This window comes from Arvicanthis niloticus, chromosome 12 (genome assembly GCF_011762505.2).
Source record: "Arvicanthis niloticus isolate mArvNil1 chromosome 12, mArvNil1.pat.X, whole genome shotgun sequence".
Lineage (NCBI taxonomy): Eukaryota > Metazoa > Chordata > Mammalia > Rodentia > Muridae > Arvicanthis > Arvicanthis niloticus.
The window spans coordinates 31194058-31213238 of NC_047669.1; the positions used below are offsets into that span (position 1 = coordinate 31194058).

Consider the following 19181-nt stretch of genomic DNA (forward strand, 5'->3'; position numbering starts at 1 on the left):
AGGCCATAGTTCCAACAGTTGAAAATAGAGGACTCGAGCAGAGTCTATGGAGGCAGTCTTAATAGATATATTAGTTAAGATGCACTGGGTCAATAACAGTAATGGCCTTATATACTATGATAAGAGTTCAGGTTTTCTTCTCTGAGAGAGTGGCTTTCTGTCCTTTGAATGCATTACAATTAGCCATAATGCAGCTTATTTGGTCTTACTATGAGTGACTCTAATTTGATCGGTGTGGATCCAAGGATTGTAACAGGAAGGTTTCTAGTGACGGTGATGAAAATTGGCAATGAATTCCACTCTTTAAAAAACACACGGTGGCAATATGGAAGTGCTGTAGCAAAACATGGTGAAATGATCCTGGCATTGGGGAAGGGCTTTATAGACGCACTGCGCAGTGTTTGCCCCAAGGAAATAATGGCATTCATCATAATGGCCTGTGAACATAGATTCAGGCCACCTTGAATGGTATGCTCTAACATGGAAGAGGTTATATGAGCTTTCACAGTGATATAACAAAAAGAAAACTCATAAATCAATGGACTTATCAAATACATTGGTAGAAGATCAGGTTCGTGAGGTACAACACATTAGGGCAATCTTTTCTACAGTTTTGAGAGAGAGAGAGAGAGAAAGAGAGAGAGAGAGAGAGAGAGAGAGAGAGAGAGTCTATGTGTATGTCTGGGTGTGTGTGTCTGAGTCTGTGTGTCTGTGTATGTGTATATGTGTATGTCTTTGTGTGTCTGTGCATCCATGTTTGTGTCTGTGTGACTGTTCCTATGTGTGCCATTCTGTGTAATGATCAGAGGTTGGTGTCAGATTTTTTCTTTAATCACATTTCACCATTCTCTCTCTCTCTCTCTTTCCCTCTCTTCCCTTCTCTTTTTCTTTCCTTCTTCCTTAAGACAGGGCCTCACTATGTAGCCCAGGCTGGCCTGAAAATCTATATGTCGACCAGTCCAGCCTCAAACACACAGAAATCTATCTGTTTTTGCCTCCAGAGTGCTTGGATTAAGGTGTGCATCTCCATCCTGGCTTCCCCACCTCATTTTAAATACAGTCTCTCACTGAACCTAAAGCTTGCTGATTGGCTAGACTAGGAAGTTAGTCTAATCCCATGCTCAGCTTTTTACGTTGGAACTAGAGATCCAAACTCAGCTTCTCATGCTTGCGTGGCAAATGCTGTACCAAATGAGTCATCTCCTTAGCCCAGATGTTATCTTTTAACACTCATAGCTTTTGGGTTGCTGGAGATTTGCTGAGTAGCACATTCCAAAAGTTTTACTAATAGTCAGAAAGATGTTAGGTTGAAGACATGGTCTGGGAGTGAGTGGATCTTAAGACAACTAAAGAGAGCCTGAGATAATTTTGTCTCTTAATCTGCAACATGCCATCTCTCCACAGTTACAACATTCTAGTCAGTCACTCTGTCAGTCACCCGACAGTCGGCATACTCTGCGGGACAGATAAGGCACCCTTATAGAACTTCAGGTCACAGCTTGAACTTAGGGGAAAGAAAAAAAACCACGGATGCCAAGAGAGGAAGTAGTCACAGGTGGGGGTATTAACCTTGATGCCAGGCATACAATTATTTCATAGCTTATAATGGAAGCTAATTTTTAAGCGCCACTGTGCTGTCTATTGTCAATCAAATACACCAAGAAATTTACTATATAATGCAACTAGAATTGTGCCACTGGATTTTGGGACTGGGATTCCTAAAGGGTGAGGAACCAGACAAGCATCCCATTTCTGGGCTATTTGTAAGAGGGTGAAAAAGAGCTTTCCTCAGCTGGCTAGCCCTTTCCTTGACAATCCCATTCCTGAGCTCACAAAATAAACGTGGATCTTCGAGTCATGTTAGCTAAATTCGGAGAAAGTTAATAGTTTATAGGCTTTTTTGTTTTGTTTTGTTTTGTTTTGTTTTCAAGACAGGGTTTCTCTGTGTAGCCCTGGCTGTCCTGGAACTAACTCTGTAGACCAGGCTGGCCTCGAACTCAGAAATCCGCCTGCCTCTGCCTCCCAAGTGCTGGGATTAAAGGCATGTGCCACCACCACCCGGCTATAGGACCTCTTTAACCAATGTCTCCTTGTAAGTCTTGGAGTTCTCCACGAGGACTGACTAATGTGCTCAGACAGACGTGGATAAACTTAAGAACCTACACATTCTGTGTTGTGTCCCAGACTAGAGAATATTATTAGCCCAGCTTTGATCTGAACAGAGTACAGAGGACAGCAGAGACCTGTGGCGAGAGCAGGCGGTTGCAGACAGGAGTTGGCCTCAAATGCACCTTCTTCAGAATTTGGCTGGGAGTGGATTCTTCCCTGCTGTACACTTGCCTCTGTCGTCCTTGGATCCAGCCTTGATCAGAGACTTCATTGTTTTCCTTTGGCAGATTTTGTCTCCTCAGGCCAAACATGTAGACATTTCAGTAGCCCAAGAGTGTAAAACGTTTTATTTCTAATGTTTGGCTGAATTACTTCTGAAAACATTTTGCTTGAGAGGTGAAACCAGACTGTGAAATCAGCTTCTTGCTGGTTAGAGCGAAGTTTGGCTTAGGCCTTAAACCAGAGTCCTCTTGGCCAATGATTGGGAGGTGTTTGTGTGTAGTACAGAGAGGGCTACAGGGGAGTAAGTCAGTTTGTCTGAGTCCTGTGGCCATTCTGCTTCTAGTTAGCAGTGTGATCTTGAGGAAGTCAGTCCTCTTTTTCTTCCTCAGAATCCATTATAGATTGTGTACTCTGAAAAAGAGATCTCAACTCTCTGAGTTGTGAATGCAAGGAGGTGAGTGGAGGGTTATCTCCCTTCCTCCAGTTTTAGGGAGCAAAGGAGCACAGGAATGGACGAAGGCAGTTTTGAGCTTTAATGTCGCTGACACTTGGGTCTGCCAGTTTGGAGGTGAGCAGGACGGCTTGTATATCCATTATTCACACCCAACCTTGCACTCACCATTGCACATGCACAAGGTCAGGCCAGTGAGATGGCAAAGGGACTTGCCACTCAAAGCCTGGTGACCCAAGTTTAATCACCTGGACCTATGCAAGGGTGGAAACAGAATAGATTACACAGACTTGTCCTCTGACTTCTGAATATGTGCCATAGTATGAGCACCCACTTACTTACATCATGGACACAGACAGACAGACAGACAGACAGAGACAGAGAGACGGAGACAGAATAATGATAATAATAAAACAAATACTAGATTTTTAACGAATTCAAGGTCATCTTCTGCTACAGAGTGAATTTAAGACCCGCCTGGGCTACACGAGACCCTGTTTAAAAAAATAAACAAAATAAGATAACAGCAAACCCCTCAAAATGATAATTTCCAGGTGAAGATAAAACCTGTTTATTAAAGATTTAGAATATTAACCACAAAGGACATTTTTAGTTTTCATAGTTTTATTAGCATGTTTTTATGCCTTCTGTTTTTATGTCGTGTGTGTGTGTGTGTGTGTGTGTGTGTGTGTGTATGTGTGTGTGTGCCAATTGCTTTCATTAGCATTGCTAATAGGCACTTGGGTGAGAGTTTGTTTATAGAAACATGGGTACCTTATCAGTGTCTACATCACTGAAGAAAACGGCCTCTTCCTTCCCTTTCAACCATGGTATAGAGCACCAGCATTCCATAATCCGCCCCTTATTCAGTGACTAGGTCTTGACGGGCACCATCTTGTATAGGTAAGCATGTTAGCCTTGAGTGTGAGAAGTACAACAGCCATGTCATCCCTAGAACTCAGCACTCATCTCCTCTGCCTTCCCACTCTTACATTCTTTCTCCTCCTTCTTCTGTGATGTTCCCTGATCTTGGAGGCAGTGTTACAGATGTCTCCTGTACAGTAGGTCATTCCACAACCATTTATTCCCAGTAATTTGACCAACATTGCATGTGTGGAGTTACCCCTGGGCACTGCAAAAAGATGACAACAGTGCTACCCCATAGGCACAAACACAATTATTTAGAAAGTAGTTTGATGGACACATTATAGGTAAGGATGTTTTAAATCTTCATTTTTATTCACAGAATTATTTATGCCTTGTTGAAATTTGAATAGTATAGACATGGAGAGTAATAAATCAACACTACACCTTATGTTTGCCACTGCCGTTTCAGAGGAAATCACTGTGAACAGCTCTGTGGCCTACAGAACGGGAGCTGTGTGCTGTGTATTCCTATTTGCATCTTCTTTTGCCTTAAATATGTTTTGAATGAAGAACAATACCATACTGCACATTTAGTTAAGCAACTTATTTGCTATGCTGAAGAAGACATACTATAAACAAGCAAAACTTCTACCCCCACATACCAGTTTTTAATTAGTATATGTTTTGTCAACAAAAACAAACTGTACAATTGGAAACATAGATCTGTGACCTATATAATACGTCCCATCATATCCTTCTCTATTTGTCAGTGTTTGGTCCTCATACTTTTTCTTAGGTCATGTGTCTGTGGACCTTCTCCATGAAGCACTGTTATGACTTAGGGGGAAAAAAAAACCTTGTTTTCTTTCTCTTTTCACTTTGTTTTATAGAAATCAAGCTACTTGTTTCTATTTTTTTTCAACTAGCATAATCAACTAGATTGAAGTAACAGTTTAACTATAATTGTCTTCCTATCAGGAAGGCAGTGGATATGTTCAGCTTTAATATTTTATTTGCAAAATAGTCGCTAGTACTGCTCACTGTGTGTCCATGCTGATAATTGAGACTCCCTGTGCTAATAGTTATGATGTATCACATTCACAATTTTATTTATCGTAAACATGAGGGATTATTTTAGGTGGAGATGAGGGAAACATTAATCCGTTGTGAAGGGTAATTAAATATAGACATCTTTTAATTGACCGTGGGGTTGTAACCTGACAAACCTACAATGATCTAGAATATTATGATGCAGACACACATCTAGGGCCTGGAAAATGGCATGCCAGATGGAGACTCTTGCATGAAGACTTTATGACCTGAATTTGGTTCCTTGAGCCCCCACCCCCATGGCATGGGAGACCTAGCTCTCATGAGCACTAACTGTTGAGAGCTGTCCTCCACACCGATGCTGCTGAATGAACACATGGCACTGGCACACACACATAAATAAGAGCCAAAATAAGAAATGCATTTAACCTGATATTTTAAGCTGTGATGCACAGCAATACAGCTGACCCTACAGAGTCAGCGGCTACCCACGATCAAATGCCTTCTATAGCTTTTACATCATGAGAGAATATTTGAAAAGGATTAACATTCAAATCACGGCTTCACTGAAGTGGTGTCACTGCTGCTCTGTCATAAAGTTGAAAAACTTTAAATCAAACCACAACTTAGTGACAGTCTGTAGAGCTGTCTTGCCCTTAGAAATGTATAAATACTTTCCAGATATGTAACTTGTATGTGAAACCACAGATTCTTGTGTCTTGTGTTCTGGCTAGTTTTATGTCATCTTGACACAAGCTAGGGTCATTTTGGAAGAGGGAACCTCAATGGAGAAAATGTCCCCACCAAACTGCCTGTGGGAGACCCTGTGGTGTAGTTTCTTGATTGGTGATTGATGTAGGAAGGCCCAGCTCACTGTGATCCCTGTAGTGCCACCCCTGGGCTGGTGGTCCTGTGTGCTGTAAGCAAGCAGATGGAGCAAGCCAGGAAGAGCAAGCCAGTAAGCAGCACTCCTCAGTGGTCTCTGCATGAGTTTCTGTTTCCAGGCTCCTGCCCTGTGTGAGTTCCTGTCCTGACTTCCTCAGTGATGGGCTGTGCTGTGGAACTATAAGCTAAAATCAACCCTTTCTTCCTGAAGCTGCTTTTGGTTACAATATTTGAACACAGCAATAGAAACCCTAACCAAGACAGTTGGATATTCGTGTTTCCCATGTCCTCCTCAGTGGCACCTTCAGGAACTATTCTGAATGATAATGATTTCTTCGACTGAAAGCATGCATAATGCTTAAAGCCTTCCAAAAGCTCTTAAATCTTGCTTGAAATTGTGTTCATTTTGAGAAATTTGTATAGCTTCTTCTGGAGCCCAAGTGAACCTGTGTCTAGTTTTGAGCATAGACTCTTTATTTTTCCTCTATGGCACATGTTTGCTGAGCTCCGAAGTTAATTATATGCTAAAGGAGGAGCAGATACAGGCTTCAGACACAGAATTATCTATAGTGGAAGTGAGCCTTAACCAACATGTCTGGTCTAGCTTCCTGGCAATTTAGATAAAGCCTCATTCCCTGACAGGATGGGCAGTCTTCTAGCAATGCTAGGCAAACTTAATTCTAACACGTCTGATTCACATGGATAGTGTGGGTAGTTTGGTAGCTTTATACCTATGAACTCACTATTCATGTAGTTTTACTTTAATTTAATTCCCTGTAAAACTGTTCACATATATTATGAGTTAAGTCTATAAAACTAGACAGAATGGTCTGGTTTGAGCTAGATCAACTTCATGGTTCCCACTCATCTTATTCAATGTTTTCTCTTTTGCCATACTTATTTTTCTGGACATTTTGTTTTCCTTAAGATAATGAAAAACCCTTGCGTGTGGTGGATGATGAGGACTTGGTGGACCAACATCTCATTGGCGAGCTGAGGAAGGAGTACGGAATGACCTACAATGACTTCTTCATGGTGCTGACAGATGTGGATCTGAGAGTCAAGGTATAGGTATTGCTGGGAGTGACAAGGTTTCAGTTCCTCGGAATAGAAATTATGGTTTCTTTTGGTCCACAAACTGTGTCCTACTGGTAAGGTTGTTAAACAGTTCTAGTATTGAAGCCGTCCTGTGAATTTGCACTCAGAAATTATCTCTTCAGAAAAGGGTTGGACTGAACTCAGTCAGCGCAAGCTACGTGACTCAGACTGGATCTTTCCATCACACTAATGTGATAAATTTATCAGACACTAAAATTAAATGGCTGTGGTGATCCATGCCCTGGGAATACAAGAGACAGTGGAGCTTTTGCCTTCCAGAAACCCTATATTTGCCATGGTTCCTTTAGGGCAGTGGCTCTCAACTGTGGGTTGCGACCCCTTTGGGGGTCAAACTACCCTTTCATGGAAGTCATATATCAAATATCCTGCATATCAGGCATTTACATTAAGATTCATGGTGGTAGCAAAATTTTATGGTTGGGGTCATCACATGAGGAACTGTATTAAAGGGTCACAGTGTTGGACCTTTCTAAGGTCCCTTTGGAAGAAAGATTGAGAACCACTGCTCTATGAAAAGTCTAGCAGATAAAAAGGCTGCAAGAATTTTCCATTTACTTTCTTTCTGTAATGACAAAGTATCTGAACCACCCAAAACTGAGTTACACAATCACAATAGTGACAAAATAGCTCACTTTATTGGGTGCTTTCCTTGAACCAAGTAAATTGCTCAAACCTATGCAACATTTGTCTTAAAAAATAAAAATAAATACCTGTATCTTTCTTGTTTCACAGAGAAAAAAAATGTAGTCCCAGAATGGGCAAGTGGCTTGTCCAAGTTGATCCAGATAGCATTAGATTTCATCCCCACAAAGGCCATCTAAGGTCCTGGAGTCTTTAGTGTTCTAGGATGATGATACTTAGCAAGCTTCCACGAAGATCTGTTTGAAGGGGGTTGTTATCTGCACCATCAGAGCAGCTGACTTGACCTGCAGTGGTTTTGTGGTTCTGGGGAGATATCACTCCATTAATGTGTTCTGCACATGTGTTAGCTTATCTCTCACAGGAGAAGTTGAACTAGATGATTTCTGAGGTAAAACCCACTGGGACTAAGTTGGAAGTCCTGCTCAGGTGGCCCCTCATATTAGTTTTGCTCAGCAGGGTCCATATCCACATCAAGTGACTTTTAAAAGTCTGGGTGGCTGGGATCCAAGGAAATGAATCTAATTATCCGTAAGGTGGGTCCTTACCTGTTTCTGAGAACATGTGAGCAAACATGACCTAATGTTAAATGATCCAGTAAAACAGGACTTGGTGGGAAAGTCAGGTTACCAATCCTACCGTGCTGTCTCATGTGCTGTTCTATGTTAGTATACTGTCCCTCGCTTCTCTGGTGGTGTCATAAATAGAAACCAGCTTAGTGTCAGTGTGTGGGAATAAAGTTAGGGTCTGTATGGTAAGGAAGGTACAAATTGTTTTTAGTAAAAGAAGACCAGAATCATTCTTTATAAATATACCTATACCAATTGCTTCCCGGAGTCCCAATTTCAAGCAATTAGCAAAAAAAAAAAAAAAAAAAAAAAAAAAAAAAAAAAGCATTTATAAACCACAAATCCTCTAGGCTCCAAATCAAAAGATTTTCCTAGATTTCTCTGGACAGTATAAATTGCATGTATCCTATGCTTTCTTAAACAGCAATACTACGAAGTGCCAATAGCAATGAAGTCTGTGTTTGATCTGATTGATACTTTCCAATCCCGAATCAAAGACATGGAGAAGCAGAAGAAGGAGGGCATTGCCTGCAAGGAGGACAAGAGGCAGTCCCTGGAGAATTTCCTATCCAGGTAGATCATCTTTGTGTTTCCAAAAGATGCTAGTGCAATTTTGCCTGGAGATTTTACTTTTTTTCTTTTCTTTCCTTTTCCTTTTCTCTTCTTTCTTCTTTTCTTTCTTTTTTTTGTAAATTTGATGGTTGAATTTGGTGACTCAGAATCACAGAAACACTGAGGTTCACATGTACTCATCTTTTGAGCACCATGGTTATGGGGCTTAGTCCTGTACATCTAGAAATGGTTCTGGTTGCAAGGGTAGGTCCAACTCCGACTGTGAAGGTTGATTTTGTAATATTGGAGAGGTCCCTTCTGCTTCTTTCTTTCTTTTTTTTTGTTTTTTTTTTGTTTTGTTTTGTTTTGTTTTGTTTTTGGTACTGTGCTTAGAATCCATGAAGCACGAGTATTGCTTCATGCAGTCAGCAAACCTGAGAAGCTGTGAACATCACATTTTGTTTTGCATGTGTTTTTCCACTTCCAAATGGGACTGGTGCACTGTGCTTCACTTTCCACTTCTTACAACACATCAAGGAAAGCCACACTGAGACCCTAGAAAGAGGAATCCTCTTGACCTTGCTCCGGGATTCTCTGGGGAGTAGTGTTTATTAGAAGCTCATTGACAGTAGGGGTGGGGCATCCCCTGGAGACCAGCTTAAGAAAAACAAAATAACACTTTCTTGTTTGCTTCAAGTCTTTCCCAATGTCAGGTGAAAGTTTCATAGGGACGTTGAGTCAGTCCCTAAGAGGGAAAAAACTGAAGAATGTACTCACAGCAAATCAAATCACAGAGATCTCAATATAAGCACCACCCAGGCTATACTTCAAGGCTGAGAGTCTCTGGAAAGGAAGTGAACATTTGCTGGAGGCTCAGTGTTAAACGTGAGTCGCATGGGCTTAATCTTTACTCACTGTCTCCTGTTAGTCAGGCTCTCAAGAAATAAGGATTAGTACATGACTGACTGGGATTCCTGTAGATTCAGGAGACTTGGAACTCTTAGGGCAAGGCATCTAAAGAAGGTAAAATTTATCATTCATATCAAGATTCAGTCTACAGCACATTCGTTATGGTGACATTATGCTTCTTATCTAAACTTCCTTAAAAATCTCCCTGCTATAAAATTGAAATAATGGTAGCAAGGAACCATTCCTCTATCTAGGGTTGCTGTATACTCATCCATGTTGACACCAAGGAACCTTCACCTGTTGTCCATGCAGATGTAAAATGTTGCCCATAGATTTTTGTGTTTGGATATTTTCAAATGCCCCCTCCCCCATTATATTCACATAGATTTCTATGTGTGCTAAACTTCTGAATTATCCAATTACACAACCTCACTTGTAGTTGCAAGTTTGTCAGTAGGCCAAGTTCTTTTAAACTTTACAAGTGTGTGTGTGTGTGTGTGTGTGTGTGTGTATACATTTTTATTTACAGGTCTTATGGATGGTGTCATAATCTTTATAAGTTTGTATGTACAACCACTCTGCTGTGTCTAGAAAATATTTTCCTTAAAGTTAACCACCACCTCTGAACTTAAAATATCCCTAATTTTTTTTTAATGGTAGACACAAAATCCTACTTACTTGCTGAAGAAAGATTGACACTTGATGGTGGCTGGGTGAGGGAGAGTCAATGATTTTAAATGGTGACCCTTGGTGGGTAGACCACACTCCAGGGAGGCCCTACTCCTGAGTGTAGTTGGACAATGCAATTGTATTTAATGGCTTTTGAAAAAATAAAAATAAAGAACTGGAAGTTGAGTTGGTAGGAGGTATGGGTGGGGAGGGTAAATCTGAGAGAGTTGGTAGGTCGAGAAATATATGATCAAAATATATTGTATGAAATATTTAAAGAACTAATAAAATATTATCTTAAAAATTTAAACAGAATAAACAGATTTCTCAGCCCTGTGTTGGAATTCTGCTTCCCTCCTTTCATTTCCTTTCTTTCTACTTTCCTTTCCTTCTTTTCTTTCTTTCTTTCTTTCTTTCTTTCTTTCTTTCTTTCTCTTTGTTTTTTCTCACTCAGTTTTCTAATTTGCAAAATGATAATAATACATGTTCTCGTTCTTAAAATTATTGCAAAAGGGCAACTTGATACTAAAGGTAACACTAGCCTAGGCCCTGGGACAAAGCAAGTGGTCAGTAAATGCTATTACAGTATTCAGTGCATTATTCGGGTCCTAAACCATACTTTGTCCATGAGAGCAGCTCAGTAGCCCATTCAAAATTGGCATCTAGGCTAAAAAGGAAAAAGAAAACTTCTCTAAAATGAAAAAGAAAAAAATAAAATCCTATGGCTAAGCCAGTTCCTAAATGGGAATTTTCCTTAAATTTGCTGACTGGTTGGTGAGCCTGCACAGCCTGGTTTCAACTGACCAGCCCCTGAAGCCAGTCTGGTCTTTAGCACTGTACTTTAGGCTATAATTACCCTTGCTGAGACAGAAGTCCCAAACAGTGGGCAAATGCACACTAATTTGGGATGCCAGTTAAAAGAAGCAAACACACGCAGAGCTTGTAGGGTTTCATTTCCTGAGAAGCTAATGTGACAGAAGAAAATTTGGCACAAATGGGGACCTAAGCAGGGTCACAATTCTTGTCACAGACCCTGGAAGTTATTTTCTTTAGTGCCTTTGAGCTAGGGCCTTGGGCCCCAGTGTTCGAAGTCCAATCATTCCTTTTTAGGAAGAGACCTTCTCTGGGTTGTGTCTGAGACAGGGCGTCTCATCCCTCTCCCATCAAAACCTCATTGAGTGGCACATACAGGTAAACAAGTTAAAACAGACATCACCAAAATAACTCAATGGCTCCATGTAGGCCAGAGAGGCTGGCCTGGTTAGATGCTGGCTGGGAGCCAGTTTTGGTCTGGCATTCTTCCTAAGGAAGCAGGGAGATCAGAGACCGAGCTTGTGACCCAGCAGCCACCACTGTTCCCTTTCCCAGGAACCTCTGGACTGTCTCATATGCTCTTTTCCCTCTATTTGTGCCAAAACATTCATCTCTTATCCTCAGTGGAGACGTGTTTTCCTTTCCCTTTGAAGAAAAAACAAGCAGAGGAAGTGAATGTAATGTCACTGCAAGCAATTCTTGGCAAGCCTTAGGAGACAGACATCTATTCAGAGCTTGTATTTCATTAGGCTATTATTTTCCTTCATTCCCCCAAAACCACTGTTCCGTCCAAGAGGCCATTTTCTTTGGGATTAAAAACGCTCATGAAGCTAGATGGGGCATAGGGAGAGAAAGCATAAGCAAAATGGCTGACCACCAGCTCAGTGATTGTTAATACCTTCTGGTTGCCTGCACCCAAGGCAGAAAGCAACATTCTTTCTCCAGTTTGAGATAATTCCATTCAGCTTTCCACTAGGAGCACACTGTATTTATTTCATACTGCACTGGGGACCCTGTAAGCACAAATACAGCCTCCTCATCCTTAAGTCTATATTTTGGTACCACTACCATCTTAGACTTACTAGTTGCGCAAATTACTTCTTTATGTCTATTGGGGGAAATCAGCTTGCTTTCTTGAGCCTTAGTAAAGAACACTTACTACTCAGTGAAAGTGAACTTTAAAACTTACAGCGTACTGACACAATCAAATAGGTTGCCATGTGGAATTGTGATGGGTGATGTCCAAGGTATGGTAATGGTAGAGGTTTTTAAACTGGGAGCAGCTGTAAATGAAGACATGATTTCCTAGTTCCATGCCATCATGTGGATAACATACTGATGGGTTTGGGAGTTTAATTTTGTTACACTTCTTAGAAGTAGAAATATATATATATATATTCATATTCCAGAAATGATGAAAAGTTGAAAAGTTGAATGGAGTGACATGCACAAAGACATCCTAAAAAGCAGTGATGACAAACTTGAGTTCAAGTTCCCATGTATAAGATCAAAGGTCTATCAGTCCACCATGACAGCCACACTAACAGTAGAAGTTGGCTTTATCAAAACCCCATGCTTCATAGGGGCAGTTTGCATTGCCGTTTATTAATGATAATAAGATAGAGATCTGAACTTGCATTTATTTGCCTCTAGAATATTAACTCCCTACTAAGGAGAGTACATGAGGTTTTCTTTTTCTGGAACCTTCTTTAGTCCTTTCAGTGACTTTCCTACTTCTTGTTGCTGTGGTCAGGTACTTAAAATTTGGCAGCCCCATTCTAGTCTTTTCTTGTTTATAGTCTCATTCCCCAATCCTTGCTGAACTCAAAGGGGAACTCTGCAGGGACTTTAACTCTCTTTAGCATTCTTCTGTCATCTTGGGATCATTGCTTCCTTTACAGTTTTGACTAGTGTCCCTTATAACTGAGAGCGTCACTTTTCTCTGAGTGTCCTCATCAGGCATGATGACTGCGACCTAACATATCACTCAGGCAGACAGGAGACACAACAGAAAAAGCAAGGTATGTGGCAATGCAGCCGAATGGCTTTCAGGAGCGGCAGAAGAGTTCTATAGGCCAGGGATTTTTATTCTGGGAATGGAAAAACCCAACAGCCGATGTTGCTTGGTTTTCTTACACTGGCCTCTAGTGTCTGAAGCAGTCATAGCAGCTCTCTGCATCTTTTCCAGGTTCCGCTGGAGGAGGCGGTTGCTGGTGATCTCTGCTCCTAATGATGAAGACTGGGCCTATTCACAACAGCTCTCTGCCCTCAACGGTCAGGCATGCAATTTTGGTGAGTAGGAGGCACCTTATTTTTGCTTTCCCATACTGCTTTCTTCTTGGATGGTTCTAAAATGGAACATGGAACATTAGCTCATCGAAATCTACTCCAATTCAGATGCACATTCCCAGACACATAGTCTATTATATTGAATATGAAGTTGCTTTCCAAGTACTGTTTTAGTCAACTATGCATTCCTTGTAAGTGTTTGAAAGTATCTTCTGCTTTACTTTTAATTGAGTTTTTAAACACGTCTTAAGTTATTGAAATTCAAGCAGCATCACTTATCTGATATTTGGGTACTGGATACTATCATAGGGTACTTCTCCATATATTGATCTTGTTCTAGGAATTAATGAAACAGAACTTTATTTGTTTAGAAACAGAATGTCAATATGTAACCCCAAATCTTCCTACCTTATCCTCCTGTATGCTGGAATTTCCAGTGTGTATCACCGTGTCTAGTTCCGAACCTTTTAAAGCCAAATCAGAAAGGGAAAAATGTTTCTTTTCTACTTGTTGCAAATCCCTCAATATTTTGAAAAATAACATGGCATTTACTTGCTAAATATTTTCTGCTGGACTAACTAAAAGTACTGGTATTTTTAATCTTGCCACTGAAATATATGCACAGTATACAAAACTTACTAGGTTCAGTGTGACATGGGGTGACAGTGAGGTTAGTCGTGTCAATGTCACAGCTGACACTATGTTCTGTGCAGCTGCCAAGGGGAGCACTTTGAATCATTAGAGGTATGTATGGAAGGGCTGGTTTCCTGTCACTGTTTTAAAAATTCATCATTATAACATTACAAATCAAGACCATTTTGACACTTCAAGTAGGAAGACTCATGTCTATAATTATGGCACAGTTATAAAATTGCACTTGGGGGCTGGAGAGATGGTTCGGCAGTTAAGAGCACTGACTGCTCTTCCAGAGGTCCTGAGTTCAATTCCCATCAACCACATGGTGGCTCACAATCATCTATAATGGGATCTGATGTCCTCTTCTGTTGTGTCTGAAGATAGCTACAGTGTACTCATGTAAATAAAATAAATAAATAAATAAAATAGAATAAAGAAAATCTGCACTTGATATTTGAAGGAAGGGTGTTTGTGAGTTTTGTAAAGCATTATCGGGACCCAGTTCAGTCATTTGGCCAAGTATATCTCAATTATAAGTACTTTACAAATGTAAGATGTGAAATAATGCAAAGGAAGGCACCAAGTGAGCTCAAAATGATAAGACAATCCAGGAAATCTCTCACTTATCCTCTGTTTATCATGGCTAATGATTTACAACCATCAACACACAATATTTGATTATGTCAATACTCTGAACTGTATTTAAAACCCTTCAGAGTCACCAATGATGCTGATTATGAAAGATATTCTTAGAGCACTGAAGGATTAGTCACAGTAGAAATGTAAGTCAAAACAAATGCCACTTTGGTGGTACATATGTGTAATCTCAGCACCAAGATACTCCAACTAGGGGTTTTTGAGTCCCAGACCAGCTTGGGTTGTGGAGTATGAACCATGTCAAAGAGACAATGACACCAAGTAAAATCATGGTTTGCTACCTTTCTGTAGATACCTTCTCAAGAGCTAGGAGGGGCTGTTTGTTTGGTTTTTTTTATAATAGCACAGAAAGCCTGTGCCATACGAGGGTAAGCAAAGCCTTTTGTTATACGCAAGAAATGTGAACAAATCACGCTTTCTAGGAGTCATTAAATTCATGATCATCAGTTTCTGAAAATGTGACTCAATGGTGTTTGGAATAGAACACTTCACCCTTCCGGGAAAAGATAAAGGTGGAAAACAAAACAAACCTATGGGGAATGGCATTTTGCCTTGATTTTAGCTCCTCCTTAATGGAGCCCTCCCATATAGAAACTTAATTTTCTCCCTGGGCAACAAATTCCACTGATCGTATCATTAGCTCCAAGCTATTACCCCAGTTAGTTAGATCCTCTTCATCTTTCTGTTTTCTTTATGAATCGCTTCACATGCTTTTCATCTTCAAAAGAATTCCAACAAGCTATCAAGGCATGACCTTCCCTCCTTGGCTGAAACCTTAGCTGAAGATGGGAAGCCAGCTGTGCTTGCCTGGGGTTCCCCTATATATCCTCTTTATGAGTAAGAGACTGCCAGTCAAGTGAAGCATCTCGCTTGTGACTGACGGACTCTTTAACCATCACGTAGATGGTTTGTGTGGTTTTTCTCTTTCAGGGGAAGTTATCCATAAAAGGTATGAAACTTTCGGGTTGAATCCCCTCCCCTCCCCAGAATCCAACACTGTGCTTAGCTCATGGTAGATATTTTACTTTCATATTTTGATATTTTACAGCAAGAATCATTTTAAGAGCAAATCTATTTCAGTCTGTCTGCCTCACACCCAAAACCACCTGATTCTTGTTAATCCTAAAATCTGTAACTGCTCTTGTCGTTTTTTTAAAAACAATTTCCCGTGTTGTAGAAATATCAAAGACAGATTATTCTATTTGGTTTATTGTGTTATATATTCTTTTTAGACTTTAAGTGACATGAAAATCATCAGCTGTCAGGTCTATGGAAGGAAAAGACATTTTCAGAATTTTTTTTTCCTCTAATTTTGTGATTTTCTTCTTTTATGTCAGGTCTGCGACATATAACCATTCTGAAGCTTTTAGGTGTTGGAGAGGAAGTTGGAGGAGTTTTAGAGCTGTTCCCAATTAATGGTAATAGTTTATTATTTTAAAACATTATGTTTGGCTATATGCAATTGGTAGGTACGCCTCAAGGGAACACTGTGTGAACACAGCATGCTTGTGTGCCCACGATGTGTATGGGACAGGGGCTAGACTGGGGACTAATCTTGGTTTTGATATAAAATCCTTCAAACCTTACAAACAGTAAACCTATCCATGTTCATAATCAAAATCATGCTTTTGTTCCATAATGAGTTCTAAGGTTTTCAAAGTAATTTGTGCTGTATCATTTAATCTCAGGATTGTTTTATGAGGTCTATCACCTTGATTTCCATTCACAAGATAAGGAAAGGCAATAAAAGGCTCAAAAAAGTTAAACGAAAATGACTACAGACTGAAGCTTGCACAAGGCATAGCCCCGCCTTCCTCCACCGACCCTTGTTTTGAAATAAATGGCAGTGTGGGAAATACCTGGCTGAGCGCCAGAGTAGACCCCCCCCCCCAAGACTGCAGTTCTCCATCTCCTTTTTTCTTTTCACACATACTACTCATTTAGATCCAGCCATTGGTTTTCAACATAATTATTCTTTTGCATGCTGGACAACAAAACAAGCTTTCCATTGTCCACTGAGTGGAAAACTGAAATGTAAAAAAGTAAGCTAATTGGAAACATACCTAGAAATAGAAATGTCATTGTTTGTCTGTGACAGATTGCAAAGATGTTGATGTTGCAGGATTAAATTAAGGCATGGGTTCTGTATTTTGTAACATTCTCAAAAGAGATGCCATAGTCCCATAGTTTGGCAGTAACAACCTTGCACAACCGGGCATTTAATTGCTATTTGGACACTTCCAGCAAACAACTGGCTTTTGAGCTAAAGAGAACAGGTTTGTGGGTCTTCTGCTCTCAGGACAATTTCCTCTTGTTTTGTAGTATCTATGAACTCTTGACTCTTTAATCCACTAACAACCATTCAATGCTATTCCAGGGAGCTCCACTGTTGAGCGGGAAGATGTGCCAGCCCACTTGGTCAAAGACATCCGCAACTATTTTCAAGTGAGCCCAGAGTACTTCTCCATGCTTCTAGTTGGAAAAGACGGCAATGTTAAATCTTGGTATCCTTCTCCTATGTGGTCGATGGTCATCGTGTATGACTTAATTGATTCCATGCAACTTCGGAGACAGGAAATGGCTATTCAGCAGTCACTGGGGATGCGCTGCCCAGAAGATGAGTATGCGGGATATGGTTACCATAGTTATCACCAAGGATACCAGGATGGCTACCAGGATGACTACCGTCATCATGAAAGTTACCACCATGGATACCCTTACTGAACAGAAATATGTAACCTTATTCCCATCCAGTTTCCCCTTCATCTGCTAAAGCTGTGTGCAGGCAGCTTCAGAAGGGAATTCCTCCACACTTTACATACCCTGCCTTTTTCTCTCAGTGTTCTTACAAGATTAAAGACATAGTAAACTTTCCCCTACTCATGAGTTGTTATTAAGACATTTAAAAGAACTCACTAACTTGAGAGAGGAAAACATGGTGCTAAATAATATTTACTGAAAAACAAAAGGTAGCATCTCTTTTCTTATGTAATAGCTATTATTTGATATGCAAATGTATAAAATGTTTATATATCTTTCCTTCATTTCTTCTATCAATTTGTAAGTAAAAAATTGTGTTAAGGAAAATTAAAACTCACAGTACAAATGTTTTTGTAAAACATCTGGATAGACATAGAAGACAGGATCTCTCTGTGTAGCTCTGACTGATTTAGAACTCACTATGTAGATCAAGTTTGTGTCAAACTCGCAAGACCCACCTGCCTCTGCCTTCCAAATGCTGAGATTAAAGGCATGAATCATCATATCTAGCTTCAGATGGCTTCTTAACACTTGAAATGTCAGCCTAAAAGTATTTACAACAGTTCTATGCCATATGAGGTTCTTTTACAGCTTTTAACAAAAAAGCAAGGTTTGGGCAACCTGGGCAGGGCAGGTAGCCAAGGTCCCAGGTCCCTTGTCAGCTACCACAGCAGCAACAGTGGTAGCAGTGGTGGTGTGAGCCTGGCCAGTTAGGAAGTTCCAAGGTCTAACAGGAGAGTGAACTCTTCCCCAAGTGTTACAGCTCAGTAAAAACAGTCATTCTTATATGATCATCGATGAAATAACTTGTGAGCTTTAGTCCACATGTACAGCAACTTTATAAAACACTGAGGAGTGGAGTGAGATTTAGGGGTTCTTATTGGCTCAGCTTGAGATGTTAGTGATGCTCTATTTGCATGGGGAAAGACTCTGGGTGTTTCCTTATGTGACTGACTGGCATTGTCCTCTCAGTGGGGTGTCATGGATACACGTTCTAGATCAGGTACAGAAATGGGTAGGAGGCAGCTTGACCTCTGCCAATCTCAAGTCTCTGAGATTTCCTGGGCCTGAGCTCACTCAACCTTACTAGTTCTTCTGTCTGGTGCAAGGTCCCATCACAGCTACACAATGTGTTGTAGTTTTTCATGATACTTCCTTCATGCATAAGCTCCTTTGGCTTGCTTCTCACAATGGACTGTCTTCAGACAGACAAAAGAGAACATGAGTGGGCATCATTCTAGAAACAGTCCTAAATTTGAGAAGACCAAGTTGGGAATTACTGAACAAAGTGGCTTAAGCAAGTAATGATTTGACATCGCCATTCTTAATAATATTACCCTGAAGGTTAGACTCCATGTAGAATAAATGATTAAAACAATTTACGCTACTTTCTATACATTCTGCTAGAATCTCGAACACAAAACTGGAAAAGACTTCTCCTTTTACATAATCTCAGACAAGTAGAGAACCATTACAAAGATAGCTAATTGTTATGGTAGGCATAGAGATGGAAAGGGGAGGAAGCACCAGCAAGGGAGAAATGAGGAGAAATGGCAGTTTGGTGGTCACCTGGATGATTACACTGTTTTCCCTGCAAGCTTCCTATGATCTTGCCAGGTGTCTCCCATTGGCTCCACTATCATCATGGTCAATGGTCAATGAATTTTGGATCCTAACAATATGAGTTAATTATCACCAGAATAAGTTTTCATCAAATAGTGCTATGTTTAAATATACCTAAAATAACCTACTCAAGGTCAGACACTAGAAGTTTGAGCCAACACTGGCTACTTAGTTGTGTTTAACCAAACTGACTTCTTGCTTCCCATTTCATACTTAGAAGTCCTAGGTAGAGGAATGAGACTAAAGGAGTAAATAAGAGGGAGACATGAGAAGTAGTAGTCAAAGCATCCTTATTTACAGGAGACATGAATCTATATAAAAGAAAAGCCAAAGACTCCATCAGAAAACTGCTAAAGCTGATA

General features: G+C 40.3%; 1 protein-coding gene across 1 annotated transcript in view; it reads left to right on the forward strand.

Moving 5' to 3' along the window:
• The window catches only part of Ccdc80 (coiled-coil domain containing 80), a 32509-nt gene extending 14810 nt beyond the window's left edge, over nt 1-17699 (forward strand). Inside the window, exons 4-8 of the mRNA XM_034515820.2 lie at nt 6513-6649; nt 8336-8484; nt 13043-13146; nt 15774-15854; nt 16814-17699. Of these exons, the coding sequence (XP_034371711.1) occupies nt 6513-6649; nt 8336-8484; nt 13043-13146; nt 15774-15854; nt 16814-17160 (818 nt within the window). The 3' untranslated portion in view covers nt 17161-17699. The remainder of the gene's footprint in view (nt 1-6512; nt 6650-8335; nt 8485-13042; nt 13147-15773; nt 15855-16813) is intronic.
• Nucleotides 17700-19181: the final 1482 nt, after the last annotated feature.